The sequence below is a fragment of the Engraulis encrasicolus genome, chromosome 24 (genome assembly GCF_034702125.1).
Source record: "Engraulis encrasicolus isolate BLACKSEA-1 chromosome 24, IST_EnEncr_1.0, whole genome shotgun sequence".
Taxonomy (NCBI): domain Eukaryota; kingdom Metazoa; phylum Chordata; class Actinopteri; order Clupeiformes; family Engraulidae; genus Engraulis; species Engraulis encrasicolus.
Genome location: NC_085880.1, coordinates 33,224,569 through 33,247,365, shown reverse-complemented (window position 1 = coordinate 33,247,365; position 22,797 = coordinate 33,224,569). Strand labels below are relative to the sequence as shown.

Genomic DNA, 22,797 nt, shown 5'->3' with positions numbered 1-22,797 from the left:
TGTGTGTGTGTGTGTGTGTGTGTGTGTGTGTGTGTGTGTGTGTGTGTGTGTGTGTGTGTGTGTGTGTGTGTGTGTGTGTGTGTGTGTGTGTGTGTGTGTGTGTGTGGAGTAGTGGAGGGACATTTATTGATTCCAAGAGGAAATTAAGGAGTCGTGCAGGGGGGTTATTTTGAGCATGCCCTTGAGCCAGGACGGTGGGTTCGGGTGAAGGATTACGTATATGACCCCGCACCTGCATGCAGGGCAGCTGACAGGGGGGGACAAATGGGTATGTTGTCCCGGTCCCAGGGAGAGAGGGGGCCCAGAGTTGGGTCCTCATTACATTGTATTACAGTGGCTCCTCATTACATTGCATTGCGTGGGGGATCCTGTCAGATGACTTTGTCCCGGGCCCGACCAATGCTGTCAGCAGCCCTGCCTGCATGGTTCTCAGTCAGCTCGAAAACGCTGGTGGGTGGTAAGTGTGTGTGTGTGTGTGGGGGGCAGGTTAGATGAAGGCTGTTAGGGAGCGTCATCGCTAAGGCGGGGCAGGGCGGCAGGGTGGGTAGTTAATTGGTGGTTAGAGCAGCTGAGACATGTCGGACAGCCCCCATTACATCAGCTGGTGTTGCTGGTGTGCGAGACACGTCTCAGATAAGACAAATGGCTGGAAAACTGCCTGTTAACTGCTTAGTCGATGGCGGAGGGAGGATCGCTGCTGCTGTGTTGGGCTGTGCTGTGCCGTAGCGCATCAATGGGATGAATCCGTAATGGGAATTGATTCAGAAAAGGTGACAGCGAGCGGCAGCGAGGGCCGGCCGGCGCCAGTGGGATAATTGAAGGCCCGGTGTCTTCTGGGAAGGGAGGGACGGATATTGGATGGGATCCGATTGGATCGTAAAGGGCTGGGGGTTTAAGTGGAATATATGACTAATACTGCACCATCATCACATCACGTCACATCATGGCGGTCGGTCCGGTAGTGAACGCCGCCAAGGAGCGAGAGGTCGCGAAAGGCACGGTTAAGCAGGTAGTTGTCAGAGATGGAGCTCTGTAATATGTCACTACGGCCGGCTGTAGCTACAGTTAAGTACAACCTCTGATCACCATGGCAGCAGATAACTAACCCCAAGAGCGCCCACACCCACACCCACACCCACACCCACACCCACACCCACACACACACACACACACACACACACACACACACACACACGTGGCATGCACACACCATCAAAGGCAGTGAAGTGAAAGCATGACAAGGAGCAAAGCGTTGTCCAATCCCTCTGACAATCTGTCTAGTGTGGGCCTAGCGCTCGCTTGGCAGCTAGCTTTATGGACACTGACAATTATCCGAGTGCGGCTGGCGGGGCGAACATCAAGAGGATCAGAGACTCGCTCAGCGCTGTTCCCTGTCAGAACAGCATTGTGGATGAAACAGAGACTGCATGAGCGGCACAGCAGGGGGGACAAGTAGGCCTTTACAACTGCACACAACTGAGACACAGTAAGAACACATGCTTTACTTTGGAATAAAAGCAACGATTACTTTAATATGAAAAATATTGATGTTATACTAACTTCGAAATGAGGATTGCGACACAAAGCGTCAGCTATACAGGGAAGCCGGCATGATGGGACAAACAGATCAGTTGTCCCGGGCCCAGGAAAGGCTGTCGGGGTGGGTGGGGGGGGCATTGCTTTGTATGCACTGAACATGCAGTATAATATACCTTTGACATATTACAGAGCCCCATCTCTGACAGCTACATATAGGTGCCTTTCGCCGCCTCTCGCTAGTTTGTGGTGTTCACTCCTTGTCCGACCCCCATGATGTGATGTGACCCAGGCGTAGGCCTACGTACAGATAGGGACGAGGAGGTGGCGCTAAAGCACCTGTACCTTTGCCCTACTGGACTTTTTTTTAGAAGTTTTTTGTTACATTATACTGTGGTCTATGTCAGTGTTTCCCAACCTTTATCGTCTCATGTACCCCCCGAGCCTTTTTGTTGTTCCATGAGTACCCCCTAACTCATGTATTACTTTGCTTTTTCTTTTCCAGTGTGACTATGCTCCATGCATTTCTTAGAATTACATTTTTCCAAGTACCCCCTGCAGTGTGCTCGCGTACCCCTAGTGGTACACGTACCCCTGGTTGGGAACCACTGGTCTATATTGATAACATCATTTACAGTATAATGCTTGATCATGCTCCGAAGTAACATATAGCCTCTAGCTTTGCAAGACAGCCGGAAGTTACACATGCCCCCCCCCAAATGTCTCTGCACGCCACTGTGATGTGATGTGATGATGGTGCAGTATCAGTCATATGCCACTTAAAGGGACAGTTTGGTCAATTTCATCATGCAGTTGTATTGCTCACGCTACCCTTGACTTGTCAGTACCTGGTGATGCCTTTCCGAGATATGAGCAATTCTAATGGGGGCAGCGTTTGTTTACATTTTTAAAAAATGAAACATAGGCCAACTCCAAATATTTTCCCAAAAGGTACTGCTGTTTGCTAGTTGTCTGCTGATGTTTTATAACCTTTGGGATGTTTTTGGGAATAAATAAAAATGTTTTTTTGAAATGTAAACAAAGAGCTGCCCCCATTGCAATGACCAGGATCTCGGAAACGGCTGAAGAAGAAGAAAAAAAAATCTCAGGCACTGACAAGTCCAGGGTAGTGTGAGCATTACAACTGCATGTTGAAATTGACCAAACTGTCCCTTTAAACCCCCAGCCCTTTACAATCCCATTCAATATCTATCCTTTCCGTCCCAGAAGACACAGGGCCTTCAATTGTCCCGCTGGCTCGGCTGTTGCTGCCACTTGCCGTCACCTCGTTACATGACAATGAGCATTCCATGATTTCCTTGACCCATAACATGATGGGACACTATGTAGTGCATGAGTAAAGAATGCCTCCAATTAATAACAATAATAATAACAATAATAATAATAATAATAATAATAATAATCTAATAACTGTTAAATGTATACACCTAACACTTATCACTTGTTAAGTTCAGTCAGTCACTCAGAAATTACTCTTTCTTATTTCTGATTGATTTGCTGTGATTTATTGCATTAAATTTATTTAAATGTATTGTATTCTTGTTATTTCTCTGTTTTAATGTAAAAATGTAGGCCTGCTACCGGCATTATTATTATTAGATATTTGTCTTTTGGACTTTTTAAACCCTTTATTGAGAAAGAACGGTCAAAGATGGTGAGAGGAAACGAGTGGGAAAGAGAGATAGGAAAGGATGGGAAAATGACCTCAGGCCGGAATCAAGCCCGGCACCCAACGTAATGATATGTTGCACTAGCCCGCTAAACCATGTTTTACCCAGAGTGCTGTGATTCGACTGTTGACATAAATGATTGATTTGCTGTGATTTCTTGGCTCTGATATTGTAGGTTGCTCTGTTCATGTCAATGATTAACTGCTACTAGATTGCTGTGGTTTCCCTGCTCATGTTCACGGTGTGATGTCTGGCCTACTATTTGCACACTTCCCATCCATCATGACTTACATAACGGATGCCAGTTTTTAGTGCTGAATGTTAGCAAACTTCTCTCCTGACGTCTCCTGATACAGATACGTTGGCAATGGAGCTGGTCTTTGCCTCACTTGGTGGCGTATGGTCCCCTCTCACTCCACCGACTTTAAGTATTGGGAGTGGACAGACAAAAGTTTCACATGCACCCACAAAAACCACACATTACGGGAAAAAAATCAGTAAGCCTGCAATATTTGTTTATGGTATAATAAATAAATAGGGGTTCTATTAGCAATAGAACTCTGTTTCATTTGACTCTTTCACTTCCATTTTAAATGTGAGAGTGGCAACATTGTGGCCGCTTTATCATGTACAAAAAACAGCAGCGCCAGCACCACTGTACTCAGTTTGTGTGTGTGTGTGTGTGTGTGTGTGTGTGTGTGTGTGTGTGTGTGTGTGTGTGTGTGTGTGTGTGTGTGTGTGTGTGTGTGTGTGTGTGTTGGCTCCTGCTGAGTGTGTCCCTGTAGTGCTCTGGCAGTCACACCTGCCTATGTAGGCCACCCAGCCAGGCCACGTGTTACTCCCAGGGGCGCTGGGATGTTTTCAGACCTTAACTTTAGATGGAAATAATAATAATAATGGCAAAGGGAAAGATGGGAAAAGCTGCAGCCATTTTCTCAGGGTTGACCAGTCAAAAAAAGTTTGCTTTCTATATTCCCAGCCTCCAGTCACGTTCTTATTCGTTCAAAGTCAAGGTTTTAATCAATATCTTGCAACTCTCTCATTACCTGCTTCCCCAGAATGCTGGAAGAGGTATTACAATGGCTCTGTCTGTCTATCATAAATAACAATGGCCTTGTCGGTCGGCCAGTCCGTCCATCTTTCTGTCTGTGTGTGGTTGGGTCATCTGGGGAGCCAGACACACATCAAGTGTGTCTCTCGTTGGCATGCAATGTTAGTCTTCAATACCAATTGCGCACATGTTTATAATCAATACGTTAAATTTTAACCGTCCAAATTCTGCCTATTTGGTATGGGAAATGGTACATTCACGGAATTGCTCTTAATTTGCTCATAGGGAATCTCTCTGAGAGTATTCCACAGCATTTACTTTCAGTCTGTATGGTCGGAGAGGATATGAGGAACACTCCCCCAGACCAAAACACCCCGGGCCCAAACCCCCTTCCCAAACCCTCCCCCTTTGGTGCTTTTTATAGTTTTGAGGGGTAGGGTGCTGTTTCCTGCCAAGAGTCCAGAGCCGTAATGAGCCAGGCAGGAGCAGGGAGGAGGAGAGATGAGAGGAGACATGGAGAAGAGAGAGGAAGACCAGAGGAGAGGGAGGAGAAAGGCGAGGATGGGAGAGGAGCAGAGAAGAGAGGAGTTGAAGAGGAGTCCCGAGGATTTTGCAGATGTGCAGGAGGGAGCGTGTGTGTGTGTGTGTGTGTGTGTGTGTGTGTGTGTGTGTGTGTGTGTGTGTGTGTGTGTGTGTGTGTGTGTGTGTGTGTGTGTGTGTGTGTGTGTGTGCCTGGCGGTCCTGGTGCTTGCCAAGAGAGGCCCCCAGAGTGGCAGCTAGTGTCCTAATGATGTGTGGTGCTACTGGAACGAGGAAGGTGACCCAGTTTAGAATATGCCTCATCCCACACACACACACACACACACACACACACACACACACACACACACACACACACACACACACACACACACACACACACACACACACACAGTCTTTCCTGCTCCTCCACCTCCCACTGGTCATCAGTCTCCAAAGATCTCCTGGCCCTATTTCAACAGCCACCTGTATCCCACACACACACACACACGCATGCAGGCACACACAACTTGGTGTCTGAGATGCTGCCAGCTCCAACTTGCTTGCGCAAAAACACACACACACACACACACACACACACACACACACACACACACACACACACACACACACACACACACACACACACACACAATTGTGTTACTAACAGCAGACTGCAGCCCGTTGATGTATTGTGTTGTTTTGTGCATGCACACAGGGACGGATCATGAGTCTGTGGGCCCCTGGGCAAGACGACAACAAAGGCCCCCCTCTATGGGTATGGTTCCTTTACCAAAACATTTAGGGTTTTAGACCACATCTTAGAGACCCTATATTGTTCGGGGTTCAGGGTTTTATCCCGAGACAATTATATGAAGACATAGTTAGTAAAAGTGTGCTTTTAACGCAATATGAGAATAGGAATATAGAGGCTTGGGCTTCAGGGCCCCCTTGACTCTTGGGCCCCTGGGCCTGGGCCCGATAGGCCCGTGCAGTAATCCATCCTTGCATGCACACATGCACTCATGCAGCTCTGGCATCATTAGCAGCATCCCTACAGCCTCGCCAGGTGTGCTTGGGGAGGGCTGCTGCTGCGCTATAGTAGTGTGATAGTGACATTTTGATCCACCTTTTTTATTATTCTTTTGATCGCTCTGATTTTTATCACTTTTTAAATGTATTTTGTCTTCCTATTTTTCTATTTAATTCTATTTATTGACTCAGAGGGCCTGCACAAGAGTTTCTATGTGCTTGGACTACTAGTTTATGCACAAATGGCAAATAAAGTACTTTGAACTTTGAATTTTGAACTTTTGAACTTGACAGTCCTGACCCAGCACTGAGGGGCCGGAACTGGACACATGCCTAATGCCTAATGCCTAATGAGACAGTGACCCTCGTTTACATCAGACATTTAATTCAGAATTAACTCATTTTAATTCCGAATACAACTTCATTCCACTTTGAAAACATTATGAAAACACTTCACTATTCGGAATTAAACGAAAGTGCATTATTAATTGAACTGAATTATTAATTCCTAATAAATAAACAAGGGGCCACACACTTTTAAATATCTCCTTCACCTACTCCTACCCGCTGTGTGTCTGCCTGCCTGTCTGGGTGCTTGTTTGCCCGTCTACATCTGCAAGTGCCTGTCTGTCTGTCTGTTCCCATGCAACACTGGCCTGTCACACTGTGCCTGTCTGTCTGTCTACAATACAGTCTGTCCTCCACACTGCCCGTCTATCCCATTGCCCATGTGTCTGCCATGCTACAGCACCTGTCTGTCTGCTTGGCTGCCTCACCACCTGTCTGTCTGCCTACCTGTCAGTGTCTATCTGTCTGTCTGTCTCCCTGTGTCTGCTTACACCGTCTGTCTGCGACATCAGGGCTACAGACGCCGCCACCACCACCACTTCCCACGCAGCTCGCATGGTAAACGCCAGTCTCCCGTCTCTGCCATTTGTTGCGTTTTCCCCCTTAATGGCAAACACAACCAAGTGCAGCTTGCCAGTGACGTGAAACTACTCTGCTCGTCTCCGTTCGTCTGGCATCTGCATTATTAAGGTGAACTGGGGAGGCCAGACAACTCAGCAGTAATTAAAGTGGTGTAAGAGGAGCGGCCACATCACACACACACACAGAGCTCTCCATCGAGTAATTAACTTAAGTAGCGCTCAACGCAACAGGCAAGACATAAGCAATCCATCATCAATGGGCCAGGACCAGGAGAATGGTCGATCAGTGACTGTAGTGTGGTGAGATCTGGTCTAGCCGACTGCCCAGTACCGTGCCGCCACCATATTGCATTACCCACAGTTGAGTCCAGCTCTGATTAAGACAAGACTTCTTATTGTCTCTCTCTATGTGATGTATTATTCAGTATAGAGAGAGCTGGGTGGCCTGAAGTGCTTGATAAAGATCCAGACGGAGCTAATGCTCAGTGGTTGTTGAACTTGGAAGGAGATGGTTTATGAACACTAATTTTTTTCCCCTCCTTTTTGTATTTTTGCATGGCATCCATCATTACGTCACAGATATTACATGAAAGGATAACTTCAGTCGCTTTCAACATGCAGTTGTAATGCTCACACTACCCTGGACTTGTCAGTACCTGAGGGGTTTTTTTTTCTCTTCAGCCTTTTCAAAGATCCTGGTCATTGTAATGGGGGCAGCAATTTGTTTACATAAAAAAAAATCTTTATTTATCCCCAAAAACATCCAAAAGTTTATGCAATAACAGCAGACAACTAGCAAACAGCTGTAATTTTTGGGAAAATATTTGGAGTAGGCCTATGTTCATAAAAAAAAAAAAATGTAAACAAACGCTGCCCCCATTAGAATGGGGCACCTAAGTCTCCACCCCTTCCGGGCGGCTCGTGGGGCTGGGAACGCAAAAACTTTTGACTGGGCTGTAATGGACTGATCAAAGCTATTTTCCGATCCACCTCGCATTTCCCCATCGATCACACATACGCTGTGCCTCAGAATTAATAACAACCAATGGTGTGCTTGTTGACTTCACTTGGCAAGCGAGTTTTGAGTTGTGTGTGTGCAAAAATATGTAATTATTTGGACTACACAACAGACGCCGCATGTCCGACGTGAAGCCACTTGAGCCATGGAGCAGCAGTAGGGTTGGCTGTGCCTCGGTTCAGGTCAAATATGCGGGGCGCACGTCGTAGTCTCTAACACTGTTCTGCACAAAAGCTAAAATAACCTTTCTTGCGTGCCGAAAATGGGTGGTCTTACGACTCAAATCCAAACCTTTCAAATTCACTGTCATCCTATGTGAAATCCGGACCACATGCCAAACGGGATGAGGATTTAGCTTGACTCCCTCCATTAACTCTCATTCAAAATTTTGAGAGCTCCAGCCCCACGGATCGGAAGTAGAAGGGCGTGACTTAGGTGCCCCATAGCTCATATCTCGGAAAGGGCTGAGCCGAAAAATGTGGCATCACCGGGTGCTGACAAGTCAAGGGTAGCATGAGCAATACAACAGCATATTGAAATTGACTTAAGTGGTCATTTGAGCCTGGCTAACTTGTTATTGAAATGATAGTTATTCCACTCCAGAAGAGAAGAGAGCAGATCATTAACACATTTAACACATTCAACAAAGGGGGCTTTAATGGAAAACTTTTGACCTTATTCAACAGTTTCATAATTGGTCAATCATGTTTGATCCTGCTGCAGTATTTTATCATCACTGGTATGTAACCTGTCTGTCAATTTAACACATTCAGACTCGTTACTTTGTCAGTGTCAGCAGTTTCATATTGGTCCACTAGAGTACATTTACTTAAACTGAATTTACACTCTTTGTATGTCATTTGTCAACTCACATAAGAAATTGACATTTATTTGACAAATTATATTGCCAAATCTGTTCCACACAGATTTAAAAAAAAATAATAACTGTGTACAATTTGTGGGTACATGTTATAATTGAAGGTAAAGCGAAAGCAATACAGACTTACACTGTTTGACATAAGAGGATATATTTTCCCGGCGGCTCATGCAAAGTTAATGTGTGAGGATGAGACAGTGGGAGTAACTCAGCTCTTTCGGGCTGGCTGTGTTGCCAACACAGAGCTCCACTCCGCGGGCCTTGCTGCCAAGCTCTGGGGGCGTCTCTGTGAGTGAAACATCAGTCAGATGGATCCTACTGCTGCTACAATGTGACCAAAACAATGTCTTCCATACAATGCAAGGTCTCTTCATCGAGAGCCAATGGAGCCGAGCAGCCAAAACACGGACGCCAGCCGCAGCCAAGACACAGCAGTTGCCAGGTGAAGTGATGCTGCCATCCTCATCCTCCCCCTTCCACCAAGTCAGTGATTCCAAAACAGTGATTTTTTAGCGGGGACCCCCTTTCGGACCAAAACATATTTTTGCTGCCCAACCCATATTCTTAGACAGTTCTTTTGCCCATTAGTATTGCTAGACGTTCTAGAAATAGTTTGTTGCCAATACTGCTAGAAATTCCTAGGAAGGCAATATACATCTACTGTTATATATCTAGCTATGGAATTGCGTTAGCTGTTAATTTGTGGATTTCCTGTTTCCTTTATTTTAAAGGAACAGTCCACCCTTTTTTGATTTTCACATATTTGCAGTATTTCCGAGCATTATTCATGAATGTGCATATAATTTTCTTCTCAGAGTTTTCAGTATTTATGTAGTTTATAAGAAAAAAAAAAATCAAAAAAGGGTGGACTGTTCCTTTAACGCAAAGTCCCTTCTGCCTGCAATCCCCCTTAAGTACCTCCGCAACCACCCTGGGTCCCGACCCCCAGTTTGGGAACTACTGCACTAAGTGATCCATCCTCCTCTTCCTCCCCCCCTCCACTTAGTGATCCATCCTCCTCTTCCTCCGCCTCTCTGTATTGCTCATCTCCGTCCTCTTCTCTCAAGGTCAATGTCTCTTTGGTGGCAGGACAGGAGTGGAGTGGAGTGGAGTGGTGGCTAGGCTACTCCATGTCCGTGGCATCAAGCTCATTAATGAACCTCTGGCACTTGGCCAGCAGCACGTTAATGGCCTCGGAGACCAGCATGTCGGGAGGCAGGATCCCCGTCGACTCCACCGAGACTATACACACGTACACACATACGCACACGAGGGAACACAGCAGCACACACACACACAACGGAAGTCATTTACTTTACAAAATGAACGATTAGACTTTGAAATTGTCACAAAAATAAAATGAAAGTCATGGTATAGAGGGGAGTCGTTGAATTCATAAAAGGAAATGTACAATTTCAGAATAATACATGGAAAAAGATGAATGCTCTTAAACATATTAAACGTTGTAATTTAAATGTAAGAAAACAAGTAACGACATAAATGGGGTCATTTACTTAACAAATTGAAATGTTCATTTTCATAATAATAAAATCAGGAAAAAAAGTGAAGGCCATCATTTTCCTTCATGTACCTTGCTGCCATGTGTTTATCATGTGAGAGCATGCTAAAGCCTCTTATTTTTGGTAAACAGAGACACAGCTCAAGGAGGAGACTGGCCCTCTTAAAGCACAACATCCATCCAGAACATACATACAGTATAACTAAAATACACGTCTCTGTGGATCCACAACAGAAAAGACGACATTCACGAGAAATAATTACAATGAGGCTTAATGGGGGAAGTGTCAAACTGTTTTTACAGCAAATGTTTTAAAATCAACAATGTGCAAAAAACATCTTGTGAGAAGCGCCGCTCGTTTGATTTACACGCAAGTGTAAATGTACACCACTGTGGAAATGGCTTTAGAGGAAACTAGATAAACTTCCAGGCTCATTACTCCCTCGTTCAGGTGGATTTACAGTGTGGAATAAAACGTTATAGGAACAGCAACGATACTCAGTCTCACACACACACATACACACTTTTCATTTAGGGTGGAGTGCATTCACAATTGAATTATGTACAACTTACACACCCTTTAACCACAATGCTTAATAAAAACGTTGTTTATTGGTGGTAATCTATGGATGTGTAAATGTAGCGACTGTATTTCCGGTGGCTACAGTATGCATACTTGAGTATGATAGGACAACAGGGACGAAAATCTCGTACTCTGAGGCAAGCCCAATTACATACAAAATGGTCGTGTACTCTGAGACAGGCCTACTTACAAATGAAATATTGTATTCTTTCTGAGACAGGCCTACTTACATATGAAATTGTTGTACAGTGAGACATTCACAATTATGTGCAACTTGCCCTTTAACCAAAATGGGACAACAGGGACAAAAATCTTGTAATCTGGGGCAAGCCTCATAACATAAGAAATGGTCTTGTACTCAGAGACAAACCTACTTAAATATGAAATGATGTTGTACTCTGAGACAAGCCTACTTACATATGAAATGATCTCGTACTCTGAGACAAGCCTACTTAAATAAGAAATGGTCTTGAACTCAGAGACAAGCCTACTTAAATATGAAATGATGTTGTACTCTGAGACAAGCCTACTTACATATGAAATGATCTCGTACTCTTCCCAGCTTGACGAGGTTCTTCAGGTCGTCATGGCGAAGGACTTCTCGGCTGCAGGTGTCCATGCGACTATTGGCTACCCTGGCAACCTGTTGCCCTGGGGACAAGTCAAAGACATCATGATGACAATGGCACTCGGAGGGAAGGCCCAGAGGGACAAGACAACTTCCAAAGCCCAGCAAATCTCTTGCTGCAGCTGTACTAAAGATGCTTAACAGACAGAGCCAGTTAAAACAACTCAAATGTCCATTGTTCAGTGGAGTTACAGCCTGCTAAAAAGGCAGCAGAATGAATTCAGAACTGCCCCTCATTGAATTAAAAGTTGAAAGATCACAAGATTCATTTATTTAAATGTTGATGCATCTAATTAAGCATTGCTTTAAAGGCTTCGCGAGCTGATGCAGTTATGGTCTCGCAGTGCTTTACTGACCGAGTGTGCTTATGCTGTGCTATGCTCATGTCAATTCTATTTAATGTGCACAGCCACACAGGTGATACTGCCAATGTGGTCATCAAATAGAGAGATGTAAAGCAGAGCAGAGTAATACGAGTGGTGTTACTTATGCAATATTAACAATGATAGGAAGACTTCAGCAAAACCCAAAAATCTCACACACACGCCCACCACCAACCGTGCCACGCACACAAACACGCACACACACACATCAAGTCGTCTCCCCTACCATCTTTGTTCTCCACTTCGATGACTCCCTGCGAGAAGCAGCGCTTGAGCCTCTCGGCTTTCTCCCCCTCCACCGGCTGCAGTAACGTGATCTCCGGAAGCAGCCGGTAGCTGGCTGTGGCCACCGGGGAGAACTTGGCGTGGTCCTTACCTGAAGACAGGGGACACAGGTGAGACACATAAAGAGACATGGGAGAGACAGGGGGGACAGTAAAGAGATAGGAAGGGGTGGGAACAGTGGATAGCATGTGCATCCTTGGTGCCGTGGACCCCTACAGGTTAAAAACGTGGATGGCAGACATGAAACAGGCATGTGGAGGCGCCATCGAGATCGCAAAGCGTAATCAAAGAAACTGGATCTAACCAAGAAGCGTCATTTTGTTTCTTTTCCGGTATCCACTTTATGTCGGGTGAACGCCCCTTTAGGAGACCTTCGGTTAGGAGACCTTCGGAGTCCTGAGGTTGAGAATAAATCAAGTCCCCTTAGCGCTGTAGATGGCGGTAGCGCACGTCTTGAGCAAACACCTCAAAAATAGAAGAAGAAGGAGGGGACAACGCCCCCTTAGGAGACCCAACTTGAGCCCACGCTTTTGCATTGAGTGGGCGTGGTTTGCGTTATCTTTCTCTTATCCAGTATTTTTGGCGTAATGTTCTGAAACAACGCTCCAAACCTCATCTCAAAACATCCAGGTCACGTGACTATGACGCCATGCTACGAGTCGAGCACGCGTTGTCAAATCATATTTTCTTTGCGCTCAAATTTGAGCCATTGTAGGAGTAATGCAACTGCGCTTTACCTGGGAGGTGTTCAATGCCCACGAGGCGAGAGGTCATGTAATAATCAAATAGTCAAACTAGAAGGAGTGGCCTTGTCCTGATGCTTGTCAGTCCTAAACTGCACCAAATAAACTTATACCAAAGTGTTTTATCTTGTCTGTGTAATCTGTGTTATAGGTAAATAATATGCAATCTGAGGAAGGAGAAGGATTTCTGAGCGCTCTTATTCTCCAACTCTGTAGACTCCAAACTGTAGGTGCTCTTGAAGTAAGAAAACTTAAGTCTTTTCATTTAGAACGTGGTGGCACTAGGGCCAGCTTCAGGCAACTCCACAGGTAGACAAGGAAGTTATAATTAAAAACCCTTCATTTTATCTGGGACATGATAACACTGGTAAACGTTACGCCCTGATGAAGACCCAGTGTGGGTTGAAACCGGTTGGCGGTGTTACCAGTGTTACTATGCCACAGATAAAATAAAGGGTTTTTAATTATAACTTCCTTGTCTACCTGTGGAGTTGCCTGAAGCTGGAGCTAGTTCCACCACGTTCTAATATGCAATCTGTGTTACAGGTAAATACAAAGCATAAATCATTTTGCAGTTTTTCTACATTAGCATGTATGACCACCAGATGTCACTGGGGAGAGAGGCTTCAGATTACATGTTTCAAAACTTAATGTAGTGATGGAACAATTGTTCCAACTGCTTTAGGGTTTCACGACGCCTCTCCATGCCCATCACCAGTTCAAAGTTGGGGCTGTGATGGCGTCTAGTCTACACATGCCTCCTCTAGACTGATTGTAGTTTGCGTTATGGCAACTCACCGAGGCCCTTGACGCAGTGCATGACGATGTCTAACTCCTGGCCGGGCCTCAGCTGTGCCAGCAGGATGTCCCCGTGCACCGGCCCGATGCTGGCGTCCGCAAACACGTCCGCCTGGTTGCCGAGGGGCACCCACTTCATGTCCTTCGAGTACACTAGAGAATGACATTGTCAAAAGTGGTAAACATGGGGTAGTAAGGTGAATTGGTGGCGGTTGGTTGTTGTTTGTTTTGACGAGAATACGGTGTATATCAGGGCATGGCATTAAGTTTTTCGCTCATTCATTCGGGTGGTATTCCCGAGTCACTAGCCATTTTACCAACCAAAAATTTGATCTTTTTTCTTGTTCTTTTTTTATCATGATACTGTACACCTAACATCAGAGGCTGAGGTGCTAAAGCAAGGTAAGGAGGCTAAGGAGACTGTCCTGTCATACCACGGAATACGCTACCAGCCAAATTGGCTGTTGACACTGAAATTATTACCAGCCACAGCAAAGTTTTACCAGCTTTGGCTAGTTGGCAGGTGCCAATGTCAAGCCCTGTTGTATGCGCACCATGTTACATAAATGTAAAACATAGTTTACAAGCAACACAGTGAAGAAAAAACACAAAAACAGATGAAAGAAATGTTTGAAAAGCGATGAAATGAAAAACATTCCCCAGCGTGGAGATACAGGTGCAGGGCAGGACTCTAGAGCAGTTAATCCCAGTGTGTAGGCCATGGCCCACTGGTGGGCGCAAAGGTATTCCAAGTGGGCCCTGAATTCTTTCTCTAAAAATCTAAAAATGTGTGTGTAATGCTGTTAACTTCTTATGTACTGTACCATTTATTTATAGGGTCAGAGGTGGGTAGTGAACATTTGTGAAAATTTTAAGAAAAGGTTGGGAACCTCTACTGGGATCAAAACATTATAGCAGCGTTTACTTTTTGCATCAGGCCTTACCTAATGAAGGAGCCGGGGCATTTTAAAAACCTGTGTGCATTGCTACTGCAGCTGGCTTGTTGCGTGTGTGTGTGTGTGTGTGTAGGGTGAGCGATCAATAAGTAAGAGTCACAGTCTGCATTACAGTGGAGTAGCCCGGCGTCGCAGTGGAGTAGCCCGGCACGGCGTCTCACTTTCCGAGAAGGAGGCACCCAATACTGTAAGCTCTGCAACTGCTCTCCTTCATCCCACTCCATTCTGTGCGTCTAGACTCGGACAAAACGACCTCTCGGGTGTCATGGAGCCATTAGGCAGCCGCCAAATAGGCCCGCCTGACTGACTCATCTCCTCTCCTGCTACTCAAGAAGGCATACCAAAGCTTACACCATGGGCAAAGCCTGGGCAAAGCCCAGTCTCTTAGAGTGCATCTTAATATGGGACCTTGCCTCCTCCACTCGCTTCTCGTCATGATGACATCACTGACAACAGCATTATATTTCAATATCTTGCAAAAGCTCAATTGTAGAGTCTTTTTCTCGTTTGCAATTGTTATGGTGAATGACCAGTCCCTCAAAAGTTGTTGTGGCTAGGCTGACAGCTGGGAAACTTTATCGTTTTCTCCACGGAGGAAGGGCCAGGAGGCGGGGCGAGGAGACAAGCGCAGGTGGAGGAGGCAAGGTCACAGATTGGGATGCACCCTTAATGAGATATGTGAAGCTAGTTTAAGGAACTAGTAGGGTATCCATAGCCTGGGCGAATAGCCGACTGTTGACTCCGTCAATCAGTCTGGCAAAAGCCATGAGGAATCCGTCTCCGTGGACGATGGGAGATGGTCTGATCTTACTCTATCATTTAAATTAATTGAAGTTCCAAACTCAAATCAAAACCCATATTGTGCTTTATTAGCATGTCTGTTACGTTATAGCGTCGCAAAAGCATACAAATAACAAAACGAAAGTGTGAATATAGTTACTTTACCAATCAGTAACAGAGCTCGCGGGTGAGTTCTACGTCACCACTCTCAACTGTTTGCTGATTGGCGAAACAGTGAGAGAACCGAGCTCGAGGCTTTTGCCAGACGATGTGCGGAGCCAAAATCTTTGGGTGGAGTACAGAGGATGGCGTCGCGAGGCTAGGGTACCCACAACGAAGACCCGAAGACCAAAAATGGCAAGTTTGTGTGGCAAAGAGGAAGTTAATAACGTAAAATGAAAAGCAGCAACACTCCACCTTTGTAATAATAGTTTGTGAAAGCTGCTGTTACTTAAAAAGGTGCACTGTGTAGGATGGTGGCCAGTGTATTGTATTGAAACTATGCTGCTCATTGAACGGTGCTGTGTACTGCCACATTTAATCTTTTCATGAACAATTACTAAATAAATGAACTAATATTTACTAGTATGACAAAGGTACAGTATGTTTTGCAGCTAAAATGGTCAGAAATTTAAAATGGCAGACAATGGAGAAGATCCTCGTTTTCATGTATAAAAGGTGAAATTTTCCCAGTCATAATGAATACTTAGAATTTGACGGTATTCATGAAAAAGGTACGATTTCTGAATGGGCTGTATGAATTCTGGAAATAAACTACCGGTACTGAAAATATTACACAGTGTCTTTACTGCAGTTAATGACAATTAAGAGGTTGAGGTAGGTAATAGTTTTGGTCTTACCCATGTGGCTGAGATAGAATAGACAATTAAAGGGGCCCCATTATGCTTTCCCAGGTTCATTTATTCATTTGTTGCGTTACACGGCACCTGTTGCATGTAAAAGCTTTGTGAAAGCCGCATTTCACAAATTGTCCTCTCGGGGGAGAATTTCTAATACCGCAGGAACGCCATTTCTCAACTGCCTCAGAACGCATGGTTGAGTCAAAGAAACTGGATCTAACCAAGAAGCGTCATTTTGTTTCTTTTCCGGTATCCACTTTATGTCGGGTGAACGCCCCTTTAGGAGACCTTTGGTTAGGAGACCTTCGGAGTCCTGAGGTTGAGAATAAATGAAGTCCCCTTAGCGCTGTAGATGGCGGTAGCGCACGTCTTGAGCAAACACCTCAAAAATAGAAGAAGAAGGAGGGGACAACGCCCCCTTAGGAGACCCAACTTGAGCCCACGCTTTTGCATTGAGTGGGCGTGGTTTGCGTAATCTTTCTCATATCCAGTATTTTTGGTTGAGATTTCAACATTCCATACCTTTTGTTTCCATCAGGTAGTATACGTCACTGTGTACTTTGTATTGCTGCTTATGAGACAGAGCTGACAACATCAAAAACAATTTAGTTTAATTACAGAGACAGTATAGCAGCTAGTCTATTCATTTTCAATATTAGCCACATGAATTTGAGACAGTATTGTGATACTACTGGTTCAACCCTTACCAATGTGGATGAGATATGTAGTAGTTCAGGTCTTAATGTGGTTGGTTGAGATGTAGTAGATCTGGGGTCCGTTTCTCGATTCTTGTCGTTGCTAACCGTCTTAACGTCTTAAGACCGTCTTACCATTCCCTTGGATTTAGTGGTGAGCGTCGCTGTCGAGAGAGAGTTGAGTCGCTCTTACGAAGGACGTTGCTACCATCGTTAGCAAAGACGCTTTCGAGATACAGACCCCAGGTCTCACCCACATGAAGGTAGTAATAGTTCCTCAGGTCTTACCCATGTGATTGAGGTAGAGTTCTCGTGGGTCTGAGGAGTCCTTGGGAGCTCTGGGGTTCATGGTGCACTTCACCTTCAGCTGCAGCTGGATGGTGTCAATCTCAGTGCCCTCCTCGTCACCTAAGCAATGCAAAACAAGTCTTGATTACAACTCCAGTCCTTTAAATGACCTGTACAGATGAGAGGGAAGGAGAAAGAAAGATGTTAAGCACCCTGTCTAGTGCCAATAATGCCCTAGTATGGCTTTTGACACCTAAGGAGAGTCAGCCCAGGATTGTGAGGTGTCTGAAGAAGGGCAAAGATGGTTTCTCAATTACACTGTAAAGCACCATTAAGTGCTTGGTGGTGTACAGTCAGTGAAACATGTTTGGCATGGTAGCTGACCTTGGTCACGAGTGCTTTAAGCGAAGATCATGCGGAATGAGATCAAGGGTGCATCCCAATATGTGACCTTGCCTCCTCCACTTGTGCTTGTCTCCTCGTCCCGCCTCCTGGCCCCTCCTCCGTGGAGAAAACGATAAAGTTTCCCAGCGGTCAGCCTCGCCACAACAACTTTTGAGGGACTGTTTTTCATTCACCATCCCAATTGAAAATGAGAAAAAGACTTTACAATTGAGCTTTTGCAAGATATTGAAATATAATGCTGTTGTCAGTGATGTCATCATGACGAGAAGCAAGTGGAGGAGGCAAGTGGAGGAGGCAAGGTCGCATATTAAAACGCACTCCAACTCTCACACCCCTGTGTAACCAGGGATGATGGAGTGGGACTACAAATGAAATGGAGAGGTAGGGGAAGGAGGTAAGACCATTTGTGAACCTTCACGTCTGACAGGTGAATGAGCAGGAGGAAAGATTAACTCTCAGAAGGTAGGAAAAGCAGGGTACCCGTCAATCACACGTAGAGCACTTCCCAAGTTATGGTTTTAAAACATCTGAGGAAATGGCCTACTCGCCTGCATTTCTGTACTCAAAGAGACGCGGGTCAGCCTTGATGGGGATGAGGCCAAGTCTGTGAGCCAGGATCTCATCCTGAATGATGGACGTGTTGTTGTAGATGAGCACCTTCTCAACCGCCATCGTTGGCACCTACAATTTAAAAAAAACAAAAAAACGACGGCGTAAATTTATTGTAAAACGCGTAATGATTTGACTTCCATTGTTATAATGATAGTGGTGTGCATGTAGCATTGGAGCACCTCTGAAAGCAAGATCCGTCTGAAGGCATTAGCGATGGCAGCGTCTATCCCGACCATGTCAAACTCCATGGTGTTTTCGTCCATCTGTACAATGTCGATCCTAAAATTCTGAAGCAAGAAAAGGGTGATATCGTCTCTAGAGCCACCCCAACATAATGACAGATGAAGGTAAGCCCACACTACTACTGTACAGGTGCGACCTACCTTTTTAAATCTCTGGAAGTTCCATGCATCATCATATCCAGGATAGTTCCCGGGATAGTCAGTTGTGTGCACCTTTCAATTATTAATACATCACAAATTAGTCAAGCATACTGGGGAGGTACAAGGAATATGAAACAACACCAAAACAATTCCAAGTGACGAATGCTAAACCTCGTTAGCTGTGTTTACGCTGCATCTGACAGCGAGTCTGTCAAAATGCTGGCTTGCCCAACCCTGTACTAGCGAGAACAAGTTACCATTTTTGAGTCGAAATTGAATAAGTGAAATACCCAAACGGATGATGTTGACTTACATTTCTAATGCCGAATTCGCCCAAAATCACTCTGTTTCTGATTTCATCCACGTTGCTCATGGGAGCCGCCATGTTAGTTCTTTGAAAATCTGAAGTTCCGTGTCGCGTGCATGGCAGTGTTTATTATGCAGTTCTTTATCGCCATCTGCTGGTAGGGAATGTTGTAGCACCAATCACGCATGCACTGAGTCACAACAAGTCAAGTCAAGTCAAGTGTCAATTCAAGTGTACCAAGTAAACGTTGGTTGTTTATCTTATCTAGGTCAGAGCCTGGCTAGCATTTATTCGTTTTTACAATAATCACCTTACAACGCTGTTTACATTAGAAATTGTTATATGACCAGGCCATGATTACACATGATCAAAAATAATATGTTTGATTCTTTTCGAAGTAGTTATTTGACGTATGCTACAAAATCAGTTCAGCGGCTGCACAGAAGCTCATATACTCACCTCTTTCCTTTGGCTTGTGTGTAGGGCCTACCGGTATATCAATTGCATTGTCACATATGCCATGACACAACGGTTAGAGCGCTGGCCTTTAGATCAGAGGGTTGCAGGTTCAAATCCCACCCATACCAGTAGCTTCATCCATGGCTGAAGGCACCTAACCTCACATTGCTTCAGGGACTGTCTGTAACCAATGCCCTGTACCTAAGTACCTGTAAGTCGCTTTGGATACAAAGCATCAGCTAAGTGTAATATGTAATGTAATATGGTCAAGACAATAAGCAGAACGCAACATGCTGTTATCTTGAACTGTCTTCAAAAATAAGAGTAGCCTAGATCTAACTTAAAGTGAAAGTGAAAGCCCATTGGGAAACTCCAACTCCCATTGTCATTGTGACACAGCACACAACAAAATTGCATTTATGCCTCACCCGTGCAAGGGGGCAGCCCTCAGTGGCGCCCTATGGGGAGCAGTGCAGTGGGACGGTACCATGCTCAGGGTACTTCAGTCATGGAGGAGGATGGGGGAGAGCACTGGTTGATTACTGCCCCCACCAACCTGGCGGGTTGGGAGTCGAACCGGCAACCTCTGGGATGCAAGTCTGACCACCCATGACTGCCCTGACTTAATTAATTTTACATGGTGTATTTCTGTATAGCTTGTAAATAGACTACACTATTCTTGCTTGTGAAGGCTCGGCCTACTCACATAAAAAATGTGGCCACATCAGATGGACACCTGTATTTCCCCTTCATGTTTTCGCTTGTTTTGTCTCCCATAATGCACAAATTTTGTAACTGACGTGCAAACTAAAATGGTGCAGCTTAAATTACTTGAGTAGGCTAGACCATTGTGCTGTTAAAAAGTAAAAAATCCTCTCATTTTTTAAGTAGTTGCCAGTGTTTCTCTCAACAGGGGTGCCGGGGCACCCTGGGGTGCCACAGGCCCCTTCAGGGGGGCCGCGGAAACGTGGCTGATAAATAAATTATGTAATTTAATAAATTTTTGTCTAAATTGATAAGTTAATGTTAGTCAGTGAAATCTTTCATTACGCACAATAAAGTAAGTATAGGTTGCCCCAGTCAGCAGCAACTTCAACGTAGGTCGTGTGACGTCTCCAAATGTGTTACTTTTCTAAGCTTGTGTGGTATCGAATGTGATGCCATGTTACGGCTTGTTGGTTTGGGGTGCCTTGAAATTTTTCATGACTTGAAAGGGTGCCTCGACTGAAAAAAGGTTGAGAAACACTGGCCTAGGGTACTTGACCTGCTTCAAGTTTTACAGCCTTTTCGCGCTAACCCATTACATCCACGGGGTGGCGATATTGCTCAAATTATGTCCTGAGTAAAATATGGCATCCCAGATAGAGAGCTAATTTGCGCGACAGCGAGTGGAATGTAGGAATTTTCGTGCATTCACATAATAATAGTACTGTAGGCCTTCAGGGGGAAATTATTATTTCAGCTAATCCTTAAACGCTATTCTAAACTGTAATGGCAGTAGGCCTACATTCTTACACATTCAAGACGTGGGATTTCAGGTAAGCTAATTTACTAAGTTTTTACTTTTACTGTAACTGAGTCAGTTCCCGTCATCAGATAGTCAGACCCCGTCATCAGATAGGCCTAGATTGTGTTTCATAGGCCTACAGGGCAAAGTCGATCAGGGATTAGGAGTTAGGCCTACTCTTTATTCAGCCTCTCTGAGATGCTCTAGGTTTGATTACGCGCCAGAATCTTTGGTCTCCGAACCATTATGACGTCACTGAACATGTCAGCAACGATCCGCACCTGCAACCTTTCAGATTCATTCTACAGACACTTGTTGGAGAGCGACGACAACGTTATTGTGGTAAGATGGCTATTATTTTAATATTACATACATTAAATATTAAACATTAAACATTTTGCTATTCACTATACTAACTTTGAGTAGTAAGGCCACGTTGTTTTGTTAAAAGGCTGTTGACATGGCCTCCAAGTTTAATACAAAATAAATCAAAATCTGCTACCTAGGCCATTTAGGCTATAAACTTATAGCACAATGTTGACTCAAAGTGTTTTCAAATAGCCTACACATCGTGCACACATGCACATTCTCTTATTAACACACCTGATCTGAAGTTTAAGTTAAATAGGCTATTTTCTATATCTTTCTACATTATCAGTCATTTATAATGTGTGTAGGCCTACTATAAGCCAAAATATGATTTTGCTGAGGTCCACTACAGAACAGGGTATTTACAATGTTACAATATAACAACAAGGTATTAAACAACAGTATTAAAGCCTATTTCTAATTCCTTATTAATAAGATCATGGTGGTCCCAGGATTTAAGGTTAAACTAACTATTCTGTAATTTCTCCATCTGATAATCTCTTTGTGCTACATGTTTTATCCAGATTGGTGTTAAGTTGAAGAGAGAAGATAGACGTGGGCTGGGAAGCCCGTGATGGAGGGAGAAGGAGGGGGAGAGGAGGATGGTCCGAAGCCTCGGAAGAGGGCTGGATGGAAATTATTTTTCATGGCGTCCTTTCTTTGCTCTGCTTGCAAGCCTGAGGTGGACGAGCAGGGGCCAGGGAAGGGCAAACCTGCTGCCACCAAGGGCTTCAAGAGATGGAGAAACACGACCAAGGACCACTCAGTAATCAAGACAGAAACCTCTCAGCATAATGGCAAAAAACCTGAAAATCAGAAAAAGAAGACAAGGGCCCTGGTACAGTGGCTTAACGGCCTCTTTAGAGCCAAACCCGACATGGACAGCAAATGTGGTGTGCCCATGAGCACAGAGGAGAGGGTAATATACAGGAAGGAAGCGCAGAGGAGGGAGAGAGTCTGCCTGGAGGCCTACCGGTGCCAGCAAGCGAAGGAGGAGGCCAGGCAGGAGACAATCAGAAACATCCAAAGGAGCCGCAGGGCGAAGGAGACGGCTCTGCAGAACCTCAGCTCCCTCCCTCCCAGACAGGAAGACCACACTCGGCCCCTGACATCCAAGGAGGTCATCAGCGATGACTCGTGGACCAGGCGTAACAGGGAAAAGAACAGGAAAAAATGGCACAAACTACTTTTTGGCATGATGAAGGCGCAAATCCGGAAAGATTTGGAAGAGGTCAAGCGAAGGGAGATGGCGCTCAGGCGAAGGGAAACGCCAAGGCAAATGGAGAATGATATAGAAGAGGCCAAGCGAAGGGCATGGGCAAGGGTCAACTCCCAATACGGCCACGAGAAAGACCAGCTCATTGATCTGAAAAGCTGCAGAAACGAGCTCATTCGTCTGATCGTGGTTGTGGCCTTTTTCGCTTTGCCAATTATCTGGCTCTTTGGTGACTGATGACTGCCATCTTACATCATGGTCACAGGCTAGATTTCATTGACAATCATCCAACTACACTGTGTCTCTGAACACCCTGCAATGATTATTGATAAACATTTCCAATTAAAGTTCATGTATTTTGTTCAATA

The 22,797-nt window shown here is 44.9% G+C and overlaps 2 protein-coding genes across 2 annotated transcripts; one reads left to right on the top strand and one right to left on the bottom strand.

The window, feature by feature from the left end:
* Positions 1 to 8,315: 8,315 nt before the first annotated feature.
* On the bottom strand, positions 8,316 to 18,990 carry polr1c (RNA polymerase I and III subunit C). Its single transcript, XM_063191011.1, has 9 exons — positions 18,885 to 18,990; positions 18,572 to 18,643; positions 18,368 to 18,475; positions 18,125 to 18,257; positions 17,172 to 17,291; positions 13,593 to 13,745; positions 11,993 to 12,142; positions 11,290 to 11,406; positions 8,316 to 9,895 (listed from the first exon to the last, which is right to left on the bottom strand). The coding sequence occupies exons 1-9, from the start codon at positions 18,954 to 18,956 to the stop codon at positions 9,777 to 9,779; spliced, it is 1,044 nt and encodes a 347-aa protein (XP_063047081.1). The 5' UTR covers positions 18,957 to 18,990; the 3' UTR covers positions 8,316 to 9,776.
* A 2,131-nt stretch (positions 18,991 to 21,121) lies between these two features.
* Positions 21,122 to 22,797, top strand: LOC134440960 (uncharacterized). Its single transcript, XM_063191125.1, has 2 exons — positions 21,122 to 21,186; positions 21,738 to 22,797. The coding sequence occupies exon 2, from the start codon at positions 21,788 to 21,790 to the stop codon at positions 22,664 to 22,666; it is 879 nt and encodes a 292-aa protein (XP_063047195.1). The 5' UTR covers positions 21,122 to 21,186; positions 21,738 to 21,787; the 3' UTR covers positions 22,667 to 22,797.